Below are 26,481 nucleotides of genomic sequence, written 5' to 3'. Positions count from 1 at the left end.
TCACAAATATTTGCACATTGTCATCCTATCATCCCTCTATGCCTAGAAGGGATGATAGGATGACATCATTCATCCCTATCTAAGGCATAGAGGGATGATAGGATGACATCATTGACTTCATTGAAGAAATTACTTCACTTTTTTTAACTAGAGATAATTAGATTGTCTGTACAGTGTATTTTTTTAATCCCTAAATAGTAATATTTGAAGGCAAATATGCCGTACATTTTTTTGAAAACTATTATCTGAACATGGCTTAAATGCATTTCTTGGAATTGTCTAATTTTTCAATTTCAGTGTAATTACTCTCTATGTTTGTAGAGATATCTTATTAATTTAATCTATATGTAGAAATATAAATTTCAATCTGTTTTAGTATGTTGGAGAACCAGTTTAAGTTTTGTTTAAAACACATTTAATATGAAACTAGCTTCTTACTTTAGGAAGCATGTTATAACTTAACCCCAAAGCACTAATACCCTAAACTATGTTTATGTACCTCTTTCATCAATTTAACCTTTGAGTTTTCTTGTTCTTTCCTTCGAAAACAGAACAAAATGTTTGGGTTAGTGGAGAGAATTTACACACAGTGGCTCCTGCCCAGGTCTGTAAAAATATTCTGACTGAGATTATAGCCTCCTTGCATTTATTGGCAGCTTCACAGTGGCAGACTTAAAGAAATTGAAAAGAGGTTAAATAAAGTAGACACGGTGAGAGTAACTGGAATAAATTTTGAAATAAAAGTCTTAAGATGTCTCTTAGAAGCAGAATGACTATATCTAAACAAAATTTAACTACTGAAAACATAGAACATTACAGTCTTGGAATTGAAATTGTCCAGAATTTGGAAGTTACTCCAAATCTGGTGTTGGAGTAATACTCTGATTTGGGATTTTTTTTTTTTTAATAATATGCGATACTCTCGCTCAGGATTGTCCATGACAATTATGATCTGAACAATTTATTTGTTTTGATTTTGGGAAAATTGCTTGTAATTTAGAAGAGTGACTTCTTTTATCCTGAACCACACTCCTCAGCTCAGCACACACACTTGTGGTCGTGAAGAAGTAGCCACAGAAACCAAGGCAGAACCAGACTGACCAAATGTTATTTGCGGTAGATGTGAGTGTATGTGTGTCTGTGTGTGTTTGAGAGTGTATGTGATCCACTTTAAGGCCTTTGTATACTCAGGTCTACCTAGAATCTCTTTTGGAGCTCCTGAATATTCCTAGAGCTGCCCTAAGGCCATTGTACCAATTGGCATATGGAAAAATACCATATGCTAGACCTTCTAGGAATTGCAGAAGATGATATTCCCTTTTGAAATGAGCATCCCATCTAAACCTATTCATTCACATAACAGTGTGTACTCAGAAAGGTCTTGTCAAGCCTCCCTGAAGATGCTACATTCAGAGTTTCAGTGCTATACCTTGAACTGTGTTTGTGACCTAGGCTGATTCCACTTATGTCTGTTTACCGTCTTTGACTGCAAAGGGCCTGTAATCCAGTCAGTAAATTAAAAAGAAAGAAAGCAACCACTGAAAATGCATGTCTGAATCGGAATTATGGCTACAATTTCTGCTAAAAGAGACAAAACAGCTAATCTGCTCTTGTCTTTTGAATCTAGCTTTGCATTTCTTGGCTTTTCAGTTTTCCCACTGCAGAAACTAACACTTCTTTATTCATCAGTCCATTTTCCTTTCTAAAGAATAGAAAAGAAAATTCCAGACCATTTCTTTGCTCTTTTGTGTGGCACTTTGTAAGGAAAACTGTCAAGGACCAGTGATTCTTTGAAAACCAGGAGAAATAAAGCCAGGCACATGTTCTCTTTTTATTTGTCTTTGAACTGGGCATTAAATCTCTGCACAGTGTGAATGGTTTTGAAAGCATTCTTTTCCATAATGTTGGTCTGTCAATTTTAAATAAATTCTTCCTTCTATGTGACGAGATTAGAACATTTATACTCAGGCAGCTTTTAAAAGAAAATTAGGAGGCAATGAAACTCCCTTGAGGTTTTTGACGTTAGACTTTGAATTAAATGAATTATTCGTAAGTTTTTTACTGTTTTCTGCCTTGATGTAATGATCAAAGTGCTCAGCATTGATTTGTGTAGGTTGGCAGTTCTTTTATCGTTAACTTCCATTTTACATAAGTAGTGGCCTTGCTCTCTATTCTCGAATCGTATTCTTGATACGATCATGCAAACTCTAGTCTCCTTCTCTATTCTAAATAAAGTAATATTTTTTGTTGTTCATTAGACGTTATTTGGGTGTTGATATTTCTTTCCAGTAGGGAAGTTCCAATAATGCTGTGTAACTGGACAAAGAGTAGAATTTGTGAGGAATTTTAAGTATTTCTTGTGTTAAGGCAAAGATTTAGCTGAGACCCAGGATAATTATTTTTAAGTCTTAAAATAGATTTATGAGAAAGATATGTAGAGAAGACACAAGACACATTCAGGCAAAACCACAGTGTGTTTTGTTTGTTCTGTTTTTTTTTAACTAGGGCCTTGGCCTCAAAATTCTAGATGAAATTATTGACTGCTGAAATGGGCTCTGCTTTAAGATATAAAGTAACAGCAGACCTATGGCCTCCTAGGTTTCTTTCTTCTAGGCGTGTATTTAATTTTGAACCTTAATGTCACGTCCTTTCAAAGCCTTGATAAACACAAGGAAATCTTGAAGGAAAATGAAAACATATCCCTAAGGTGTAGTCTAAACTGGTTAAGCCATCCTCCAGAAAGTTAGCTGCATAAGACCTACACTGTTTTTGTTTCACACTCACAAATCCTGACACATGGGAGACAAATATAGCAAGAAGACAAGACCAAGAGAGACTGTACACACCAGAGTTTATAATCTCTTTTGTCACGGTGCTCGTTGGCTTCACTCTCAAGAACCCTGGAATTAAAGTGTCCATTTCCTAGAGCCTTACCAGGGCCTCTTTAGCTTGGAAATTGAGTATAGGAAGGGAGAGGCTTTGTGGTTGCCCTGGAGCCCATCAATTATATTTCTTCTTGCATATCTATGAAAGGCGTGGTGCTATATCTTGGGGATCCCATGGACTTGAGTTAAGTTCATGGGTTTGACAATTACTGGGCTAAATGTCCTTAAGTTAGTTAACCATAGTTCTCTCACTCTTAAATATGCATAACTAAAGCTTTCTTTCAAGATTATTGTGAGAATTAAATATATCAAATATCACCTAGGAATGCAAGGCTGGTTCAACACTCAAAAATCAATCAATATAGTTTACCACACTAACAGACTTGATAGGAAAACTACAAGATACATCAATAGATGCAGAAGTAAAATTCAATATCCATCATGATAAAAACTTCAGAAACTTAGAATAGAAAGAAACTTTCTCCATGTGATATGGGGCATTTATAAAAAACTTACATTTAACGTCATACTTAATGATGAAAGACTGTTTGCTTTCTCCCTAAGATTGGGAACTAGGTAAGATTGTCCATTTTCATCACTTCTACTCAATAATATATGGGAAAATAAAATGAAGATGGAAAAGAAATAAAAGGTATTCAATTGGAAGGTAAGAAATGAAACTACCCCTATTTGCAGACGACATGATTGTCTACGTAGAAAATTCCGGGGAATCTACAAAACTTTTCCTGGAACTAATAAGAAAGTTTGCAAGTTCACAGAATACAATATCAGTAACCAAAATTCAATTGCATTTCTATACATTAGCAATGGACAATTGAAAACTGAAAAACTGAAATTAAAAAAGATGCTAACTTTAAAGTTCCAACCGAATGAAATAGTTAGCTATAAATTTAATAAAATATATGCAGAATTTGTATGGAGAAAACTACAAAAACATGGTGAAATAAATCAAAGAAAAAAACTAAATAAATAACCATACCAGGTTCGTAGATTGGAAGACTTGCTATGGTTTAGATGTTAATTAACCCCAAAGCTATATATAGATTTAATTCAGTCTCAATCATATTACCAACAAGATTATTTGTAGATATAGATAAGCTGATTGTAAAATGTATGAAGTCAGATAAAAGAACTCAAATAGGCAAAGCAATTAAGAAAAGAAGAAGAACAAAGTTGGAGGACTGGTACTGCCTGTTTTTAAGATATGTTATAAAGCTAGAGTAGTCAAGACAGCATAGTACAGGTGAAAGGATAGACACATAACCAATGGAACAGAATGGAAAATCCAGTAAGAGACCCCCATAAGTATGGACAACTGATTTTTGACAAAAATGCAACAGCAACTGAATGGAGAAAGGACAGTCTTTTCAGCAAATAGTTGAATTACTAGACAGCCATATGCCAAAAATAATTGCTGTTCTACACCCCACGCTGTGTATAAAAAATTAACTTAAGATATATAACAGACCTAAATGTCAAATGTAAAACTATAAAAACCTAAGATAATGGGCCAGCCTGGTGGCATTGCAGTTAAGTTCGCACGTTCCGCTTCTGGTGGCCTGGGTTTTGCAGGTTCGGATCCCCGGTGCAGACCTGTGCACCACTATCAAGCCACGTTGTGGCAGGCATCCCACGTAAAGTAAAGGAAGATGGGCATGGATGTTAGCCCAGGGCCAATCTTCCTCAGCAAAAAGAGGAGAATTGGCAACAGGTGTTAGCTCAGGGCTAAACTTCCTCACACACACACACAAAAAAACCAACACCTAAGATAAAATATTCATAATCTTGGGTTAGGCAATGATTTCTTAGATACAGCACCAAAAGCATGATCCATAAAATTTTACTTCATTGCAAATAAAAACTTTGCTCTGCAAAAGATACTGTTAAGAAAATGAGAAGATAAGCCAGAGACTAAGATAAAATATTTGTATATCATATATCAAATGAAGGAATTTGTATCCAAAATACATGAAAGGCTCTCAAAACTTAATAATAAGACAACAGACAACTCAACTGAAAAATGGGCAAAATATTTGAACAGAGACTTCACCAAAGAAAATATATAGATGGCAAAAAGCTCGTGTAGGGATGCTCAATATCATTATCACTACAAACCTATTAGAATATCAAAAAACAAAAATCCTTTTGATGACTATATGGTGCAGTAGAAACTCTCTCATACATTATTGGTAGTGGTACAGCCACTTCTGAAAAAATTTGACAGTTTCTCTAACAAATAGGCACATACCATATGACACAGGAAGCCCACTTCTGTGTATTTATGAGAACTTAAAACCTCTCTATGAACGTTTATAGTAGTTTATTAATAATCATAAAAACTGGACAGTACCCAAATGTCCTTCTGTGGGTGGGTGATAGTCAAATTATGAGGCACACACACAATGGAGTTACTACTTAGTATTTAAAGGAATGAAGTCTTAATACTTAAAGAAAAGTGGATGAGTCTCAAATGCATTTTGCTAAGTGAAAGAACCTGAGCTTGAAAGTTATGTAGTGTGTGATTCAATTTATGTGGCACTCTGAAAAAGGCAAAAAATATAGAAAAAAAGAACAGATCCTTAAGGAGTTAAGGGTGAAAGGAGACCCTGAGCACAAGTGGACAGGACTATTATTTGGGGTGTTGTAACTTTTCCGTACTCTGTCCATGGAATGGTTATAAGAATCTGTGTTTGTGTCAAAACTAAAAGAACTGTACACCAAAAAAGTTAATTTTATTCCATGTAAATTAAAAAATAGATAAGTAAAAGAGAAAAAACAAGCACATTGGGTTATCTCTGAAAGTACATATGGCTTTTAAAATGAAAATAAAAAGTACTTGGCAAAAAGTGGCTTAGGTTTTATTGAACTCAAAACTTTGCAAAAATAGTATAATTTTCCTGATGAGTGTAAAACATGAATTTAAAAATATTATTTTTAAAAAATGAATATCAAAATAGTGTTAAATTTAAATCAGATTCTGACTTTCTATAAAATATCACGGAGAAGAGTAGCTGGTAAATGATAAGTGGTAAGTTAATTATTAGCAACACAAACAAAATAATTAAACAATAATAATAATAATCTATACTATCCTTATTACTTATCACTTGTATTTTAAAATGGACTGTTTTTCTAATGTTTAATTTTTTTTAAATTGATGTATAATTGACATACAATATCCTGTTAGTTTCAGGTGTGCATGATAGTGATTCAATATTTATATACATTACCAAATGATCACCACGATAAGTCTAGTAACCATCTGTCACCATACAAAATTATTACAATATTATTGACTATATTCCCTATTCTGTACATTACATCCCCATGACTTATTTATTTTATAACTGCAAGTTTGTACTTCTTAATCCCTTTCAGCTATTTCACCCACCTCCCAACCCCTCCCTGCTCAGTTTACCACCAGTTTGTTCTTTGTATCTGTGAGTCTGTTTCTGTTTTGTTTTGTTTGTTCATTTGTTTTGTTTTTAGATTCCATATATAGGTGAAATTATATGGTCTGACTTAATTTCACTTAACATAATACCCTCTAGGTCCATCCATGTTGTTGCAAATGGCAAGATTTCATTCATTTTTATGGCTGAGTAATATTCCATTGTATATATATGCCAAAACTTCTTTATCCGTTCGTCTATCAGTGGGCACTTACATTGCTTCCATATCTTGGCTATTATAAATAATGCTGCCCTGAACATAGGGGTGCATATATCTATTCAAACTAGTGTTTTTGTTTTCTTTGGATAAATACCCAGATGTGGAATTGCTGGATCATATTGGTAGTTCTATTTTTAATTCTCTGCACAACTTTTTAAAATTCTTTGCCATACTCTTTTCCATCAGGGCTGCACCAATTTACATTCCCACCAACAGTATATGAGGGTTCCCTTTTCTTCACATCTTTGCCAACACTTGTTATTTGTTGTCTTTTTGATAATAGCCATTCTGACAGGTATGAGGTGCTATCTCATTTTGCTTTTGATTTGCACTTCTCTGATGATTAGTGATGTTGAGCATTTTTTCACGCTCCTGTTGGACATCTGTATGTCGTCTTGGAAAAATGTCTATTCAAGTCCTCTGCCCATTTTTTAATTGTTTGTTTCTTTGATATAAAGTTGTATAAGTTCTTTATATATTTTGAATATTAACTCCTTATCAGATTTATGATTTGCAAATATCTTCTCCCATTAAGTAGGTTGCCTTTTCATTTTGTTGATTGTTTCCTTCACTGTGCAAAATCTTTTTAGTTTGATGTAATCCTATTTGTTTATTTTTGCTTTTGTTGCCCTTGCCTGAGGAGACTGGTCCAAAAAAATATTGCTAAGACTGATGTCAAAGAGCTGATTGCTTATGTTTTCTTCTAGGAGTTTTATGGCTTCAGGTCTTACATTCAAGTCTTTAATCCGTTTTGAATTTATTTTTGTATATGGTGTAAGATAGTGGTCCAGTTTCATTATTTTGCATGTTTTTGTCCACTTTTCTCAACACCATTTATTGAAGAGACTATTTTTTCCACATTGTATATTCTTGCCTCCTTTGTCATAGATTAATTGACCATATATGCATGGCTTTATTTCTGGGCTGTCTATTTTATTCCATTGATCTATGTGTCTGCTTTTGTGCCAATTTCATGCTGTTTTAATTACTATAGCTTTGTAGTATAGTTTGAAATCAGGGAGCATGATCCTCCAGCTTTGTTCTTGTTTCTCAGGATGCTTTGGCTATTCAGAGTTTTTTGTGGTTCCGTATAAATTTTAGGATTCTTTGTTCGAGTTCTGTGAAAAATGCCATTGGTATGTTGATGAGGATTGCATTGAATCTGCAGATTGCTTTGGGTAGTGTGGACATTTTAACAATATTAATTCTTCCAATCCATGAGCACAGAATATCTTTCCATTTATTTTTGTTGTCTTTAATCTCTCTCATCAATGTCTTATAGTTTTCAGAGTACAGATCTTTCACTTCCTTGGTTAAATTTATTCCTAGATATTTTATTGTTTTTGATGCAATCATAAATGGGGTTGTTTTCTTAATTTATCTTTCTGGCAGCTTTTTATTAGTGTATAGAAACACAACTGATTTCTGTATATTAATTTTGTATCCTACAACTTTATGGAATTCATTTATTAGTTCTAGTAGATTTTTGGTGGAGTCCTTAAGGTTTTCTATATGTAATATCATGTCATCTGCAAATAGTGACGGTTTTACTCCTTCCTTTCCACTTTGGGTGCCTATTCTTTCTTTTTCGTGCCTAATTACTGTGGCTCGGACTTCCAATACTATGTTAAATAAAAGTGGCAAGAGTTGGCATCTCTGTCTCGTTCTTGATCTTAGAGGAAAAGCTTTCAGCTTTTCATCATTGAGTCTGGGTTTTTCATATATGACCTTTGTTATGTTGAGGTGCATTCTTTTTTTGTGTGTTTGTGAGGAAGACAGCCCTGAGCTAACATTCTATGCCAATCCTCCTCTTTTTGCTGAGGAAGATTGGCCCTGGGCTAACATCTGTGCCCATCTTCCTCTTCTTTATATGGGACACCGCCACAGCAAGGCTTGACAAGTGGTGTGTCAGTGCATGCCTGGGATCTGAACCTGCGAACCCCTGGCTGCAAAGCGGAGCGCGCGCGCTTAACTGGTATGACACCAGGCGGCCCCTGAGGTACGTCCTTTTACCACTTTTGTTGAGAATTTTTATCATAATGGATTTTGAATTTGTCAGATGCTTTTTCTGCATCTATTGAGATGATCGTGTGATTTTTATCCTTCATTTTGTTAATGTGGTATATGACACTGATTGAATGTTGAACTATGCTTGCATCCCTGGAATACAATTGTGTGCTGCATAACATTTTGGTCAATGACGGACCACTTATGAGATAGTGGTCCCATAAGATTAGTACCATATAGCCTAGGTGTGTAGTAGACTGTACCATCTAGGTTTGTGTAAGTGGACGCTATGATGTTTGCACAATGACGAAATCAACTAAAGATATATTTCTCAGAACATATCACAGACATTGTGACGCATTATTATAAATCTGATCATGGTGTATGAGCCTTCTAATGTATTGTTTAATTCAGTCAGCTAATATTTTGTTGAGGATTTTTGCATCTATATTCATCAGAGATATTGGCCTGTAATTTTCTTTTTTTTCTGGTGTGTTTGTCTGGTTTTGGTATCAGGGTAATGCTGGCCTTGCAAAGTGAGTTTGGAAGCATTCTTTCCTCTTCAATTTTTTGGGATAAATTGAAAAGGGTAGGCATTAACTCTTCTTTAAATGTTTGGTAGAATTTACCTGTGAAGCCTTCTGGTCTTGGACTTTTGTTTTTTTGGGAGTTCAGTAATTACTGATTCAATTTCATTATTTGTGATTAGTCTATTCAGATTTTCTGTTTCTTTGTGATTCATTCTTGGAAGGTTGTGTGTTTCTAGGAATTTATCCATTTCTTCTAAGTTTTCTAATTTATTTGTTTATAATTGTTCATAGTAGTCTCTCATGATCCTTTGTATTTTTATGGTGTTAGTAGTAACTTCTCTTTCATTTCTGATTTTATTTATTTGGGCCCTCTCTCTCTGTTTTTTTTTTTTTTTTCTGATGAATCTGGCTAAGAATTTATTGATTTTGTTTACTTTTTCAAAGAACTGGCTTTTAGTTTCATTGATATTTTCTATTGTTTTTTTGGTTTTTATTTCATTTATTTCTGCTCTAACCTTTATTATTTCCTTCCTTCTACTAACTTTGGGCTATGTTTGTTCTTTTTTTTCTAGTGCCTTTAGGTGTAAAGTTACATTATTTATAAGATGTTTTTCTTGTTGCTTGAAATAGGCCTGTTATTGCTATGAACTTCCCTCTTACAACTGCTTTTGCTGCATCCCTCAGATTTTGGAAAGTTGTGTTTCTGTTTTCATTTGTCTCAAGATATTTTTTATTTCCTCTTTGATTTCTTCATTGACACTTTGGTTGTTTAGTAGCATGTTGTTAAATTTTAATGTATTTGTGTTTTTTCCAGTTTTCTTCTTATAATTGATTTCTAGTTTCATACTGTTGTGGTTAGAAAAGATGCTTGATATGATTTCAATCTTCTTAAATTTATTGAGACTGTTTTGTGGTCTAAAGTGTGATCTATCCTGGAGAATGTTTCATATGTGCTTGAGAAGAATGTGTATTCTTCAGTTTTTGGATGAAATGTTCTGTAAATATCTATTAAGTCCATCTGGTCTAGTGTGTCATTTAGGGCCAGTGTTTCCTTATTAATTTTCTGTCTGGATGATCTATCCATTGATGTCAGTGGGGTATTAAAGTCCCCTACTATTATTATATTACTGTCAATTTCTCCCTTTATATCTGTTAGTATTTGCTTTGTATATTTAGGTGCTCCTATGTTGGGTGCATAAATATTTACAAATTTTATATCCTTTTCTTGGATTGACTCCTTTATCATTATGTAATGTCATTCATTGTCTTTTATTACAGTCTTTGTTTTAAAATGTATTTTGTCTGACATGAGTATTGCTCCCTAGCTTTCTTTTCATTTCCATTTCCATGGAATATCTTTTCCCATCCCTTCACTTTCAGTCTGTGTGCATCTTTAGACCTGAAGTGAGTCTATTGTAGATAGCATATAGATGAGTCTAGTTTTTTTTTTTTATCCTTTTAGCCACTCTATTTCTTTTGATTGGAGCATTTAGATGGACTGTTTTTTTTAAACACCATAGTAACAGCTAAAATTTTCTCATCCTAAACTGGTTGAAAAAAATATCCAGACTAAATACTATTTTTCTGGATATTTTTCTGGCATTAGTAAACTAATTTTTCCCATGCTTAAGCTTTTGAACAGAGCTTTCAATTATAAAATATCAAACTATGTTCAAAAGCAGATGTAGAAATTGCAAGCCTTTGGCACAGTATGGAGAAACCCAAAAGTAGGAACAACAGCAGTAGGTGGCAAGAAGTGGGAATTTCTATGGTTACCAATGTTCACGGCAGGCTAAAAATATAGAACAGGTTGTGCCCTGATGAAGTACTGGTTAGACTAGTCATGCTTGTGTTTTGGTTCAGATTCTACACATCAACAAAATTGCTTCTAGTTAAGTTATTGGTTTTACCAATAACTGTGTGGTTGGAAGATTGGACCAGATTTTTAGTTTTTTCAAAATGCTATCATAGATCTGTGAGATATAGTGGGAATCTTCAGAACCTCTCCACTTCTGTGACTGGGGGTAATTCAGGTTTTCTTGCTGGGTCCAGGTACTTTGGCTGAAATCCAAGTGACATTTTTGAGCTCTTTGAAGTGGAATAGCATGTACTGCTCTTGGCAGTAGTGTAAACATTATAACTTTGCAGCTTGTCAGAAGTACGATAAGACTTTAGGTGTTGTATCCTAATCCAAAACCAAGATTTGTTTTCATTTGGAATTGTCTTCCATGAGGCAGGCAAGGATGATTGCGAGTTCCATTTTACCCCTTTACATACACACAAAAAAGCACATTGAATATGATGCAAGAAGCACAAATATGGTTTTCATAATAATCACTCCAAGGTATTTAAAGGTTTCATTTTCATGCCTTTCTCCAACCTGCTGAGAAATCAAGGAGATGCCAGTGCTTTGGTTAGGCTTTTGAAGTCTATCAGTGGCCGTGATGGTGCTACCAAAAAACCCAAATATTTTTGTTAAATTTGACAGTCATGGACTACATATCCATTTGAATATGAACATGTTGGTGAATGAAGCTTACTCTAATCTCCTTGTTTTTAGCTAACCTCAGGCAAGAGACAGCTCGGGAGCCAAAATCCTAAAAATACCTTGCCTTTTTGCAGTGGAGAGTTCAAACAGGTGTTTTGGGTCAAAACTGATCATAGTAGGAATGGTTGAAGGGGCATAGATTTCAGGCACACATGATGGAATGAAGAACTATCAACTATCAGAATTCCTCCAATGATCACTACTTGGTGGTTCCACCAAGATGATTACCTGTCTTTCTCCCAAAAAGTCCCATCTGCATGAAGGAGACCTGTGGGACATTAATTGGAGGATAATGTTCAAGGTTTCAAAGGTTACCTGGAGGTTCTTTTCAAAGGATATCTGCAGGTGCTCATAATAATTTGTGATGCTTGTCCTAACAAGACTGTCTCCCATTAGTGCTCTCATGATTTCCAAACACAAAATAATTAGATGGAATATGGAAAAAAGAGTATTTATGAGCCCTGTTTGGGTTTTTAATTAGACAAGCAGTTAAGGATGAAGATTTGGTCCTGTTTTGGTCCCTCCATTAGAACTATTGTCAGTTTGCATGAATTTCCCTTATTTCTTATTGTGTTGGTAGATGGTTTGCTTCCACCATTGGATTTTAATCTTTTTTGAGAGTGTATAGGGAATCCGCTAACTCTCAGTTTCTCTCTTGAGCATTGATGTCATGAATCTTTGTTCAAAAAACATAGAAGTCTCTTTCCTTCAAGCACTTATGCAGCAGAAGTTCCCTCAAATATTCTGTAATTTTGTTTACCCAGATGTAGGCCTCGACCCTGACTACCAAAACCTAAACCGGAAGATTAGTTTCTTTATGTGCTATGTATCTCTGTGTGATACCGAGTAAGGGCTCAATCTGCTCACTGTAAGATAAAGGGCCAAGCAGGAGGTGGTAGAGAAAGAAAATTTAATTAGCAGCGGTAAGCTAGCAAATTGGAAGATGGTGGACTATCGTCCTAAAAAACCCATCTTAAAAAGAACTGACTTGGAAATGACTTATAAGGCAAACGGGGTTGGGAAGAGGCTCAGAAATGTCAGGTGATGGATGACTGCAGAACGTTGGGCTCCTCCCTGTAGCGGATCTGCTGAATGCAACATTCCTGAGGAATCTAAGAAAACCTCAGTTACTTCCTTATGTGGGACAGAAGGAAGTTTGGGCAGAGGACATGAATTTTCTACTAACAAGTTATTCTTTCTGCCATTACAGATTAGCTTGCCTATGTGCAGTTCTAAGCATTTTTCCAAAGCATATTGTGAGAAGACCACAGGGAGAGGGAGCCATTGGAGGCTGAAGTTCTAAGAGTCCTCTGTGCAGGGGTGACTGTCTTTCATATTTCTTCATGGGCCACATGTGCAAATTTGAGGGGTTTCTATGTGTTACATGCAGTGGATCTTCATGGCACGTGAAGCTTACAATCGGTCATTTTAGTTTCTCAAAGCTCCTGCGTGATGCTTAGTCAGGCAGAGGGCTGTCAGCAAGCCACTTTCTTATCAGCAGTCCTCCTGCTGTTCTGCAAGGCAAGCTCAGAAACATTGGTGACTTTGATTCCCACGTTAACTTTGTAGGTACTGGCACAGTTTCATCCTAATCCAGGGAAACTTTTAACTCCTTCGTCCTCGGTTTCATGTGCTACATGAAGTACGAACATTTTAGGACAATGAGCTACTCATTATTTTATTGATATAAAAGCTCCAGAAACTTCCCTTTTGTTATTCTACATGATATATATTTATGGTTCTTACTTTAAATCTTATTACATCTTACAGATGCATGACATCATTGATTCGGTTATAATAATAGCAAATACTCATAGGATAAACTAAGTACCAGGCATTATTCTAGCACTTTACATTTATTTAGTTATTTTTTTTTTTAAAGATTTTATTTATTTATTTTTCCCCCCAAAGCCCCAGTAGATAGTTGTGTGTCATAGTTGCACATCCTTCTAGTTGCTGTATGTGGGACGCGGCCTCAGCATGGCCGGAGAAGCAGCGCGTCGGTGCGAGCCCGGGATCCGAACCCGGGTCGCCAGCAGTGGAGCGCGCTCACTTAACCACCAAGCCACGGGGCCGGCCCTATTTAGTTATTTAATTTTCACACTCAGAATTCTGTGAGTTAAGTATTATTATTCTCATTTAAAGATGAGGAAACAGAAACAGAGAGATTAAAGTTTTGTCTAAGATCAAAAATTCATATTGTGCCAGGTATCGTGCACTAGTGAAATCATCGGTCTTGTCCATCCACCCATACGTCTCTCTCTCTCGATAAACCAAACATGTGCGACATGCTAAGGTCTCAAAATGAATGAGACTTGGTTCCTGCCATTAGCAAACTCAAGGTCTCTAGAATAGAAGTGCCTTGCAAGTGTTACGGAACCCCAAGAGATGTGGTAGGTAATACTGCATAAAGGAATTAAGAAAACTTTTCCAATGGTGGTAACATTTGAGCCCCACTTTGAAGGGTAGAAGATCAGAACAAAAGAAGAAATAACATGGGGAAAATATAGATGGGTAAATTACCAGATTATTAAAGGAATAAGGAGACATTGACTGTGGATGGACTATACATCATGAGGTTATGAACTTGACTAAGTTGGAAATGATGGGAAAAAACTTTGCTAAAGATTTTACATCTGTTTTTTTTTTCTTTCTGTGCATTCTAAAGAGAGCCCTTTGCATCATAGCACCTTGCATAAATAATAGGTATCTCTATGACTCTCAAGTTCAATTGCTGCCAAAATCTGTTTGAGTCCTAAAAGTGAAGCAAGGCCATTGGTAGTTGTGTGTGGGGTGGTTGGAATAGCTCAGATCAGTATGTAGAGCATTGCTTTTGTAATGATAATGTTCTTATCTTATTTATGACATTACCAAATGAATATTTAATTCAAAGAAAAATCTCACTTGTACTTCAAAAAGCATTGCAGGTGATAGTTTGGGTGAGCGCTCAAGTTTCAGAACACTGTACCATGAAGAGTACGTGCCTCTTGAGGTCCCCTTGAGATTTTAATCTCTACAGGATAGGGAAGTTTATCTACCTGCCAATAGGCTGCTATATCCCCATTGTCTAGAAATAATATCTAGCATCTATTACAATAATCCCTTGTCAAATGAATATATTAATTAGTAAACTCATTAAGTAATAGAGTCTTGTTTCAGTCTTGCATTTGGTAAATATTCATTTGCATACTATATGTGCAGACCCAGGGCCACGTGCTGAAGCTGTGGCTGTGAATTAGACAAGCATGGTCCTTGCCCTCATAAACTTTCCTTATAGCTAGAGAGACTGTATGTCAAATAATGAACTGGTAAATAAGTAATGCAAACATGGTAAGCCCTATTAAAGCATAGTAGGTGGCATACTTTGCCACATACTTTTCTAAGAGGGCATACAGCAAGGAAAATGAACCTATTTGGGGTGAGCTTTGTAACTTGGAAATTAGAGAACTGTACACACAGATAAAGATGAAAACAAGGATGCTCATTTCCCCTTCAGGAATTTTAAGATGTATTTTCAGCAACTGACAAACTCCTTCATAACTTTGTGACTTTCTTATAGTATTCTGTCTTGCATTAAACTTAATGAGAGCTTTTCTTATTCATTGTAATATACTGTGATTGAAGAGATAAATTTTGATTTTGCCAGTTACTTTTGTTTAAAGGCTGAGGGTGTATTGTGCACCTTTGTCTCCTGCATAGAGTCTTGCACACAGCAAGCAAACCCCAAAGTACATCACAGTCAGTAGTTGCCTTTCTTGTGTTTCCTTGTAAGCGTCTTAGAATACTTACAGTTTATGACAAAAAACCCTTTAGACTTTATTCTCTAGTGGTAAAAGTGCATCATGTTGCTATTTCCGAAGGTTATGCTGAAAGTTCTCCTGAAGTTACACATCTGTCCACGTGAGGTGGATGATCTTTGTTTATCCCTCCAGATCCATCCTGCACCGATTTCTACCTGCCCTGTGCCCCAGGAAGCAGATGTCTATGGACTACGTCAACGAAGCGTTCACATAAGCTCTAGCTACAGTTTAGATTTGACCAGTGGGAGGCATCAGCAGCAGATTAGAAGTTGACAAAAGCGGCTTTGGGGTACAGTAGTCCCCCCTTACCTGCAGGGTAAGACCCTCCAAGACCCCCACTAGATGCCTATAACCATGGAAGTACCGAAGTCTATATGTACTATGTTTTTTCCTATACATACATACCTAAGATAAAGTTTAATTTATAAATGAGGCACAGTAAGAGGTTGACTACAATATCTAATTATAAAATAGAATAATTATAACAATATATTGTAATAAAAGTGACTGTAGATCTTAGCAACCTCAGTATACGATTTTTTTTCTTTCCTTATCAAGTTGAGAACTTTCACCTTTTCACTTAAAGGAAGCAGTTTTAGGCTTCTCTTTGGCCGAATTGCCAGCATCACTACTCTTGTGTTTTGGGGCCATTATTATGTAAAATAAGGGTTCCTTGAACACAAGCCCTGCGATGCCATTACAAATACCCAGATAGTGATCTGATAACTGAGACAGCTGCTAAAAGACTAACGGGCAGGTGGCATCTACAGCGGGGATCTGCTGGACAAAGGGATGAGTCATGTCCCTGACGGGATGGAGTGGGAGGGCACAAGATTGCGTCACCCTACTCAGAATAGTGCACAATTTAAAACTTTTGAATTGTTTATTTCTGGAATTTTCCATTTAGTATTTTTGGACTGCCATTGACCACCGGTAACTGAAAGCGTGGATAAGGGGGGGAACTACTGTATTTTATTTCCATGGCTGCCTCCATGCCAGTCTGTGGTTTGGCCGTAGCTACATTCCTCTATCTAAGCACATAGATCCTATCAGATTTCCTCTCTCCCAGCTATAATTGTCTCCAGGTTCCAATATCTGCTCCCTCTTGTTGCTCTGCAGGCCCAAGGGTGATAAAGATTTCTGACCTTTGTTAGTGGTAGGGAGCTTCACCAACCTTTATGATTTCTCTTAATCCTGCCCATGACCTTGTAAATAATTCCTTTATTAAACTTCCTTCAATTACTCTGAATTAGCTACCTCTACCCTACTAGGAATCCGATACAAGAGACATACTTTCCCTTGTTCAAAGTCAGAGTAAGACTGAAAAGTGAGTGAGGGGAAACTATAGTAAAAGAAGTTTCTCAGTAAACAAAGAAGTTGCATATTATATTGCAAAAAGCAGAGGCCTTGAAATCAGATGGACCTGGTTTGTTCCCGGCTCCAACACTTCCTAGATGTGGGACTTGAGATGACTTACTTAAGTCCTTTGTGTCTCAGGATTCTCACGTGTAAAGTGGGATGACAGGTCCTAAGAGGACTATTATGAGAATTATTGATAACACACAGGATGTACCTGGCACTTTGCAGGCACTCCATAAATGGTGCTGTTATCGCTAACAATAACTTCCACCAAAAAGGGCACACTCAAACAACAACGCAGAAATGTTCCTTTGGGGAAGACAGAGCTACGGTGATTTTGACAAGGAAGAAAATTCTGTGTCCATTTATGCTTTTCTTCCCAATGCTTATTATGTAGATAAATATACTTTGATTATATCCACTAATATAGAAAAATGTGTTTGGATTTTATAAAATTAAGTGGCATCCTGAGACACCACCTATCCTCAGCTGATCAATTCTAAAATATTTCTAACAAAGGTATGAGTCTTACTAAACCACATAATTCATCTTGAGAATATAACAAGAAGCAGACAAATATGTTTGTTATTTTTAAAATTTCCCTCTTGTGGACATAATGTAAAATCAGTAGGTAACAGTGTCATATTCTTTTGCTACAAATATTCTAAAATTCCTCTAACAGTTTACTTGGTAGAAATTTCAAAGTTCATTCTTTGAACTTTGAAAAAATAATTTTTTGTTTTACATGAGTCCTTGGGATGAGTTAGTTTTCTTGAAGAGAAATTTTACCAAAAGAATGGATCTTTTCAAAAATGTATATTTTGCACTGAGAACAATCACCTAATTTCCTTTTACTCACCAATTTTCTCTTGGAAGTTTTCTAAGGATCTATTTTTCCAATTAACATCCCTCATCAGCTCAAAACCCATTGAGTTAAGTGGTAACTGAACAGCAACTTTTCTCCTTTGACGTCTGATGTCTTATGTGAATGCATTTCTAGAAGATATCTTATTTACAGTTACGTTGCTTGGACCTCTGTGTATACCCAAGTGAAGTTGTCATTTCATTAGATCCTTTTAAATACATGAGCTTTTGTGAAGTGCTTTTAGAGCAGTTGGAAGTGGTTCTAATTGTCGCTTTAGAAGTATCTGTTCTAAAAATAGGAAATGACACATTTGCTACAGTTTTACAGCTTTATCCTTGAACTCAGGAGCTGCATATGCTTAACCAAAACTGACATATTACTGTGGTCTCTTTTCTAGTTATTAGCTTAAAATGGGTAGTTATCTAATATTATTCAAGGGTACCAGGTAAAGCCATATAAGAAAAGAAATGGAACTTTGTAACGTAGAAGAAAAAAGTCCTGAATATGCTGTGGGGGTAGTTAATGTTAATCATGCCAGGCAAAGAACAGATACTGCTAGTTATGCCAAGCAGAATGTGAAGACATTTGATGTGGAACTTTGAAAAGAAACCTTGTACTCTTTAGAACATTAGGCTATCAAACTTTCGGCTTAGATTGTATTGGTTTCTAGTAGAGATGGTTTGTATAATAGCTCTGGAAACACTCAATAGTTCAGGAAATGAGAAAGCACTGCATTAAAGATATATGGGGGGCCGGCCCCATGGCTTAGCAGTTAAGTGCACACGCTCTGCTATAGGTGGCCCATGTTCGGATCCCTGGCGCGCACCGAGGCACCGCTTCTCCGGCCATGCTGAGGCCGCGTCCCACATACAGCAACTAGAAGAATGTACAACTATCTACTGGGGCTTTGGGGGAAAAAAAGGAGGAGGATTGGCAATAGATGTTAGCTCAGGACCGGTCTTCCTCAGCAAAAAGAGGAGGATTAGCAAGGATGTTAGCTCAGGGCTGATCTTCCTCAAAAAAATAAAAAATAAAAAAAAATAAAAAGATATATGGGAAGGAAAATGCATAGCTGTAGAAGGACATTTGTTTCATCTTCAACATTATTTTCTGAATTTTCTTTAAGTGTTGCATTTGATAAATATTTTCAGCGGTTATGTGTTTATGGAGAGTTTTCTATAGACTTTCTTACCTTATGTGCATAATCTTTTGAAGAAAATGTGTTAAACCCAAGAGTTATAAGTAAATGAAAATGTAGGAGAAGGAATATGCCAAAAAGAATCCGCTCAGATTACCTTCACAGACAAGACGTCACTTATGCTATCACCCACTTGGATTAGCAATTCCCCTTGGGTGGTTTTATAATACCCTATGTGTATTTTATATTGGTTTTTAATATAAAAATCTGCTTTTATGTATCTGTTTCTCCTGTGAGTGAGCACCATTTTATGCCCAACACTGAGCTGAGGCCTGGCTCAGAGAAAGAACTCAAGAATTGTTTGGAATTATTAAATAAATGGTGGAAAACTGAATGAATAAAAATTAATCTTAAAAATAATAATTGATACTTATTTTGTATAACTCAGTTACACACATTGTTAACTCATAGCAGATTACATATTATTCATATCTATTATTTTATAGATCAGCACAAGAAATATAGTTTGATAGATGGTGAGTAGACATTTCCTGTTGATATGTACCAAGCAGCACATGTTCATTTTTCATCAAAATATATTCCACAGTTCACTCAGATTGTGGATATAGAATTATAGGTTCTGAGGTTTGCTTTAGCTTTGTGGTTTCTACATTCAGAGCTTTTTGCTTAAAATTTGTGTGATATTTATACCAAGTGAAACCGTGGTAACGAACCATCCAGGATTGGGGTTCGGGAGAGCAATGGAGCATTCTGCAAAGATCCTGGGCTTTGGCGTCCAATAGCTGTAACTTTACCATTCAGTTCTGCCGGTTGCTAGATTCATGACCTTGAGTGAGTAAATTTCTTAACCTCTCCGAGTTTCACTTCCCATCTGAGGTGGGCATTGTTCAAGGTATTTTATGAATTTTGGCAAATGCAATTATTAAGAAAAGGACATAGGACAGATAAATCTGTAGAAGATAAAGGGCAAATAAACATATACAGAAATAAAATAACTCCCCGAAGAGCAGTAGCTAATTTTTACCCCCCACCTGGACTGCAGCAGTAGCTCCTTGACACCTCTTTCTCTCACCTACCACACTGACACAGGTTTTTTTCAGGTCTGTGAATACATTGTCATCTTCCTACCTCATGGTACCTCGCTCTTCAGAGAAAATGTCCCTGACCACCTCTAAAGGAGGTCTCCTTTATCATTCTCCATTATATAACAGTGCCTTATTTTCAGACAATTTATGTATACATATGTTTACATATTATGTATACATACATATTTATACATATTTATTTGTTTGGTTAATGTCTGACTCTCTACTAGAATGAAAGTCTCATGAAGGCAGGCATATGTCTACCTTGCTCACCACTGTGTATCCAATGTCGGCAGAGTGCCTGCAGAGAGCAAAGGCCCAGTTAATATCTGTTGAATGACTAGGTGAATATAGGAATGAATCATGTGACAGAAAATACTGACAGCATTGGTGACCGTCATTAAGTTAGTCTCACCCGATGATGGTTTATAAAATAATATCTACCAATGCGATAGTTATCTTTCACCCAAAGCACAGTTGAAACTTTCACTCATGTTTGAATATTATGAGAAAGAGAAATATATTAGTTGCTGCTTTTTGAAGCTGCATGCTGGAGTGAGTGAATGAAGGAGAATAGTATTATTATAGCGTTCTCATCAAGGCCATTTCTTTGGGGCCCAGGGACCCAGGGCATTTCTCTTTCAGTCCAACGTCTTTATCATCAGCTATCCTGTCTTCCGTCTATGCACCTTCCCTCTCCTCCACCCCAAAAGAGAATATTTGTTCTTTTACTCCTATGTTCTGCTAGAGTAAAAGGCTATTCTCAACTTGGGCCCCAAAATAGAAAGCTGCCAATTTAATATTCTATTTCAGTGTTGCTTAAATAAAAGGAAGTATCAGATCACATTACAAAAGATTCATAGGCGTAAAAACTTACTAGGATAGATTTGTCCCATGCTATTCCTATAGAACACACTAGTTGGTCCTTAACTAAGGGAAATTGTATGGTGTTTTAGTAGGATTTTAGTGTGATTTCTGTGGACCTTGGGCAATTCCTCTTCAAACAGTATTTTCTTGCCTTGTAATTACAGAGTCCCAGAAAGCTAAGAGACTGGGTGTTATTCTTCTAGTTAATTCACAGTTCTTCCTTGCATCCCTTTCTAGTTCATATTTTATTTGCATACTGAAAATTAATATGAAAATAAATAAATGCATATTTTTATAAAACAGAAAGATAAAATCCCCACTCCTAGGTTTATCTGAATTTCATCTATTCAACCATGTCTTGTTTCTGTAGAACTTCTTTCAAAAATTGTCCTGTTATTTCTTTTTCAAGATTCCCGTTTGTCTCTAAGGGCAATGCACACTGGTACCTCTGCTTGTCTTTATTAGAATTCACGCATTTGAAGAGCTCCTTAGAAACTTGGAGTTAATTCATGAACTGATTATAAAATTAAGAGGCTAAAAATTATTGACCTGAACAATATGAGTGGAACTCAGTTAAATTTGTTCGTTGTATGATAAATATGATAATTACTGGAAATGTACCTTTCCTCTTTCTTCACCTCTTGCCCATCCCTATTAGGACCCACATTCTACACTGCCTCAAAAATGAAATTAAGACGAGTAACTGCAAGGCAAAAGTTTCATTAATTGAATGCTCTATGTACTGATGCATTTGCATTATCCTTTTCACCTTTCAATCACTACATTAAAAATTTACTTTAATACGGAGAATCAGTGTCTGGGCAGGTGAATAGGGAGGGTGGTGAGAACGGATATGTTTCTAGACACGTTCCCTCTGTGTTTTAGCCTCTACCAGTTTGGACTTTGCAGTGTTCTTTACAGTTCATTGTCTGAATTTTGAGGTGAACAGTTTTCAAGAGTTTCAAACTAATTTATAGATGCACCATTGTGTGGTGGTTTTAGTACTAGAAGCTGCTTAGAATATGAACCCCCTTTCTACTTACTCGTCTGTGTGATTTAAGGCACGTTACTTCTCCTCTCTAAGTCTCAGTTTCCCCATAGCTAATAGAAATAACAGTATCTGCCTTGTAAGATTGTTGGAATATTAAGTGAAGTAAATACAGACATATATTACATATATTATATAGTCACTAAAATACCATATATATAATACACACACACACATGCACACTAAGTACCTGTAAAATAATAAGAAAGAACCTAACAACACAGTAAAAAAAACTGTAAAATAGCTTAGTCATTTAAGAATTATAATTGACTAAGAAATATATGAAAATATGCTCAATCTGTATCAGGAAAATAAGACAGTTTTTGTTGGCTTTTTATTTTGTTCAGTATTAAAACAGTTGATACTATCTGGAGTTGGCCAAGACATAAGGAAATGGATTCCATCTTTTAGTATTTTTGGAAGTGTGAGAAGATAAAGCTTTTAGGGAGGGCAGTTTGGCATTATTTATCCAAAGGATAAATATTCATGTCCTTCAAACCAGCAGTTGTACATCCAAGTGTTTCCTCTTAGAGAAATATTCAATGTGTACAAAAAGAGCATATACAATAATGCTAGAATGTACAAGAAAAGGCATATGCAAGAATAATAGCAGTATTATTTTTAAAGTGAAATATTGAAAAATACTTAAATGTCCATTGACAGGGGAGTAATCAAATAAATTATGGTTTATACATACTGTGGAATATTATGCAGTAGTTTGAAAAGGCTGGGTTAGATCTATATGGACTGAAATGGAAAAGCGTCCAAGACATATTAAGTGGGCAAATGTGTAATGTGACATATTGTATAATCCCCTTTGTATAAGAAAACTGTTTTGTGTATACACTTACATATAGAAATACATAAACAATCATCAGTAAACTAACATTTGTTTCATTTAGGGAGCTAATAAGAATTTGGGAATCAGAATAAAAATAGATTTTTATTTTTTATTCTATTTACCTGTATAATTTAAAAACTTTACAATGAGAATATTTTTATGTATTTACTTGTGTAAAATAAAGACATATCCCCCAAAACGAATAAATAAATTCACCATCCACAAAGCCTGACATGTAACAGGCACTCAGTAATAAGTCACTCAGAAGTCCCTTTGCCCTGTGTGGCATGAAGCCCAAACCCAACGGTGAAATGAGGGGATTCCATGGTTTTATTCACATCATACAGACAGTACACATACCCAGCTGTGCAACTCAGGTATCACTGGGAACCATTTTAGGGAGTCCTTCAGGATCAAGCAGCTTTGTAAAAGTTATCATCTACCAAGGTAAGTTGAAATGGGGAAATGTGACAACCATTTTGCTGAAAGACAACACCTTATGGTACTAAGTTCTTTGGAGATCACAGAGTTGACCTAGTTCCTTGTTTTTGCAGATGGGGCTATAACGGTCTGTGTTATAGACTTGCTAAAGACACTAAAGTTATTGAAAGAGCTGAGTCGTAACCCATTGAAATTGGAATTGTGGAATATTCATTCCACAAACATTTTCTGAATACCTTACGTCCAGGCATTGGCAATGGGCAGTGGACATACAAAGAAGATATGACATAAGCCTGCCCTTAAGGAGTACAAAGTGTTGTAGGGGTGGTCAGCCGACTCACATGCAAATATTCTTTCACTAAACAAATGTTTATTGAGGATCTACCATTTGCCAAGCACGATTTTCAACACTGGAGATCATGCAGTGAAGAGAACAGAACAGAAATCAGCACCATCATGGAGCTTGCATTCCAGTGAGGTAGACAGACATATACAAACCAAATAGGTAATATATATAGTGTGGTCAGAGTGATAGGTGTGAATCAGAAAATAAGCAAGAGAGAAGTGACTTAGAAACTAAATTTTTCACAGATGGTGGGAAGTAACCTGGAAGTCATAAATGAAAATGACAGAACAAGGAAGAGTAGAGGAGTAGTCTAATGGCAGGAATTTGAAAGCTGTTTTTGGGGGTTTTGTTTGTTTGTTTTTAGAGAGGAGAGATGAAGAAGAATGGGGAGATGTAGGTCAAAGGATACAAACTTTCAGTTATAAGAAGAAGTTGTTAAGGATATATGTACAGCGTGATGACTATAGTTAATAATATGGTATTGTAAGCAAGTCGCTGAGAGTAGATAAGCATTCTCACCACACACACGAAACAGTTAACTATGTGAGGTGATGGATATGTTAATTATCTTGATCCAGGTAATCATTACACAATGTGTATGTATATCAAATAATCACATTGTACACTTTAAAATTTACTATTATATTTGTCAATTATGCCTCAATAAAGTTGGGGGAAAAATAAGACTGACTTGAAAGAGGCAATTAGGAGTAAGGGGGATATCTACTCCAGGTGAAGTCAGGTTGATGTGAAATGGGAGGCTGTGTAAAAGAAAAGAACCCCCAAAGGAGATGGCTGCAAGGGAAACAGTGTTCTTGGTAGGGAATATGGGGCAGTGTCAGGTGTGAGTGAGATTATGGAGGGAACTGATCATCCATAGGGAAAGCTGAGGATGATTTTAAGTGGGTTTTCTGGTGTTTGACATGAGTTCCCGGTGACATAGTCTAGGTAGGAAATGCTATCAGAAATGGCAGTATCCAGAGACATTTGGGTATTAGTGCTCCAGGGATGAGGAATGGCCTGAGATTGACATACCGGGGATGATGATGGATGGGGACAGGGGAATGGGGCCATTCTTTGCTGGAGCACACAGTTACTGGGGCTTCCACTTATGGAGGCAGAGTCCTGTTGAAGGGCATTCTTACTTTGAACAGAGCAGCCTTCTCTGCATGAGGAGAGGGACTGTTACACTGAGCGCAGGAATGCTCTCTCTTGACCCCTGCCTGCTGGCAAGTTTTTTTGTACTGTACTGTGCTATCTCTTTCCAGCATCTTGGTCACCATTAGTGCATTATGCACGTGTTTAAGGGAGGACAGTGTTAGTGCATTATTGGAGTTAGTGCATTATGCACGTGTTTAAGGGAAGACAGTATTAGTGCATTATTGGAGTTAGTGCATTATGCATGTGTTCAAGGGAAGACAGTATTAGTGCATTATTGGAGTTAGTGCATTATGCATGTGTTTAAGGGAGGAGGGGTTTTACAAAGAAGGGCTCCATTTAGTAATAGTAGTTAGAATGTTGATGTGTTAGGTTTAATTTATTTTGCTGCTTGAAAACCTGTGTGGGTAGGTTTATCCAAAGACATTCCAAATCATTGTTCTTATAACTCATAACTCTCCAAATGAACTTAAATATCAGTTTCTTTTTTACATAACTGTTAAAAAATGGTGAAAAGTCAGACTGAAAGAGGAGCTGTTTATTTCTCAGAACTATTTGACAAAAATCTCAAACACTTTCCCTGACAAAGTATCAACAAAACTAACTCAATTAGTTCTATTCCCTGGGTGGTGCTTTTCAAGAGTACTTTCCTGAAACAGCCATCACAGGGATTAAAATTGTTTGTTGACTTCTGCTGATTATTTCTTATTGCTAAAATGCACCATTTTGAATTTGCAGGTATGAATATAAGCAAGAGTGAGATAGCGAAAGAAACGTCATTAAAACCATCCCGCAGATCCCTGCCTTGCCTCGCCCAGAGCTTTGCGTACTCCAAGAGCTTGAGCCAATCTACCTCACTCTTCCGGTCAACTGAGAGCGAAGCTCAGGCTCCCACTTCTGTGACCTCAGTCTCTGCTGACAAAGCAGAGCAAGGTGAGCAGCTCTTCCTATTTTCTTGTTCAAAATATAAAGAGTGTTTTCAAACCACTCCTTTCCTTTCTTCATCCATTTTGCTAGTCTTTATCAAGCTCTCTAGGAGGAAGGCTAGCATAGAAAGGGGAACAGTACACTGTGCCGGTCCAGTGAAAGGCCATTGTTGGTCAGATATGTTTTCATTTCTTCCTTACCGTGAAAATAGCCAACCCCATGGGAACCTGGACCTAACACTTGCTGTTTGCAGGAGAAGACAGACCAGCTACCTGAATAGCTGGCTCATTACCTTTTCAGGAGACAACTTATAACCAGTAATTAGGTAGAAAATGTCAGCAAAATAAACACAGTTTCCTAAAAAGAAAGACCAAAGACTCTAAATAGTACTGACAATAAAGCAGTGAAGATTTAGCTGCATGAAGATGTAGTTGGACAGGTGTTGGCAACCAAATGTTGGCTTTGAAGCCTTAGATAACACAAGGGCTGAAACACAGGGAAGTGCCAGCCGGATGCCACAGTAAAGAGACTCTGTGGCTGTCCTCAGGCGCTCTTCTACACATTTCTGCCCATCAGAGACACGCTATTATGCCTTTGGACAGTTCCTTTTCACAAGAGTCAGGAGTCAAAATACAACCAGTACCCTGTCGTTCAGTGGATGGGGGTGTGTTTTTACTTTCCCATCCCACTCTAAGAGGCTTTTGTCTTATGAGAAGGCATTCCCTTATGATCCCTCAGGGTTACTTCTTCCTCTGGATAGCTTGAAATTACCAAGATTGTCTTTTCAATGATACTGCAAAATTGCTGCCAATTATAAATAGTCAGCTTACACCGAGGTGCAATGAGGAAAGTGACTAACTGTTCAAGAGGATGAAGGTTTTAAAATATAGATTTATCTTTCCCTTATTGAGTGAAATTTTAA

At 36.4% G+C, this 26,481-nt stretch overlaps 1 protein-coding gene across 1 annotated transcript in view; it reads left to right on the top strand.

Moving 5' to 3' along the window:
• ANO3 (anoctamin 3) overlaps positions 1–26,481 on the top strand; it is a 268,473-nt gene that overhangs the window by 63,052 nt on the left and 178,940 nt on the right. The window contains exon 2 of the mRNA XM_014783643.2: positions 25,371–25,565. Within this exon, the coding sequence (XP_014639129.2) occupies positions 25,371–25,565 (195 nt within the window). The remainder of the gene's footprint in view (positions 1–25,370; positions 25,566–26,481) is intronic.

This window comes from Ceratotherium simum, chromosome 7 (genome assembly GCF_057802395.1).
Source record: "Ceratotherium simum simum isolate JZ-2026a chromosome 7, ASM5780239v1, whole genome shotgun sequence".
Classification (NCBI taxonomy): Eukaryota; Metazoa; Chordata; class Mammalia; order Perissodactyla; family Rhinocerotidae; genus Ceratotherium; species Ceratotherium simum.
Note: the sequence above shows the minus strand (reverse complement) of the source record. Positions and strands in the feature narration are given on the sequence as shown.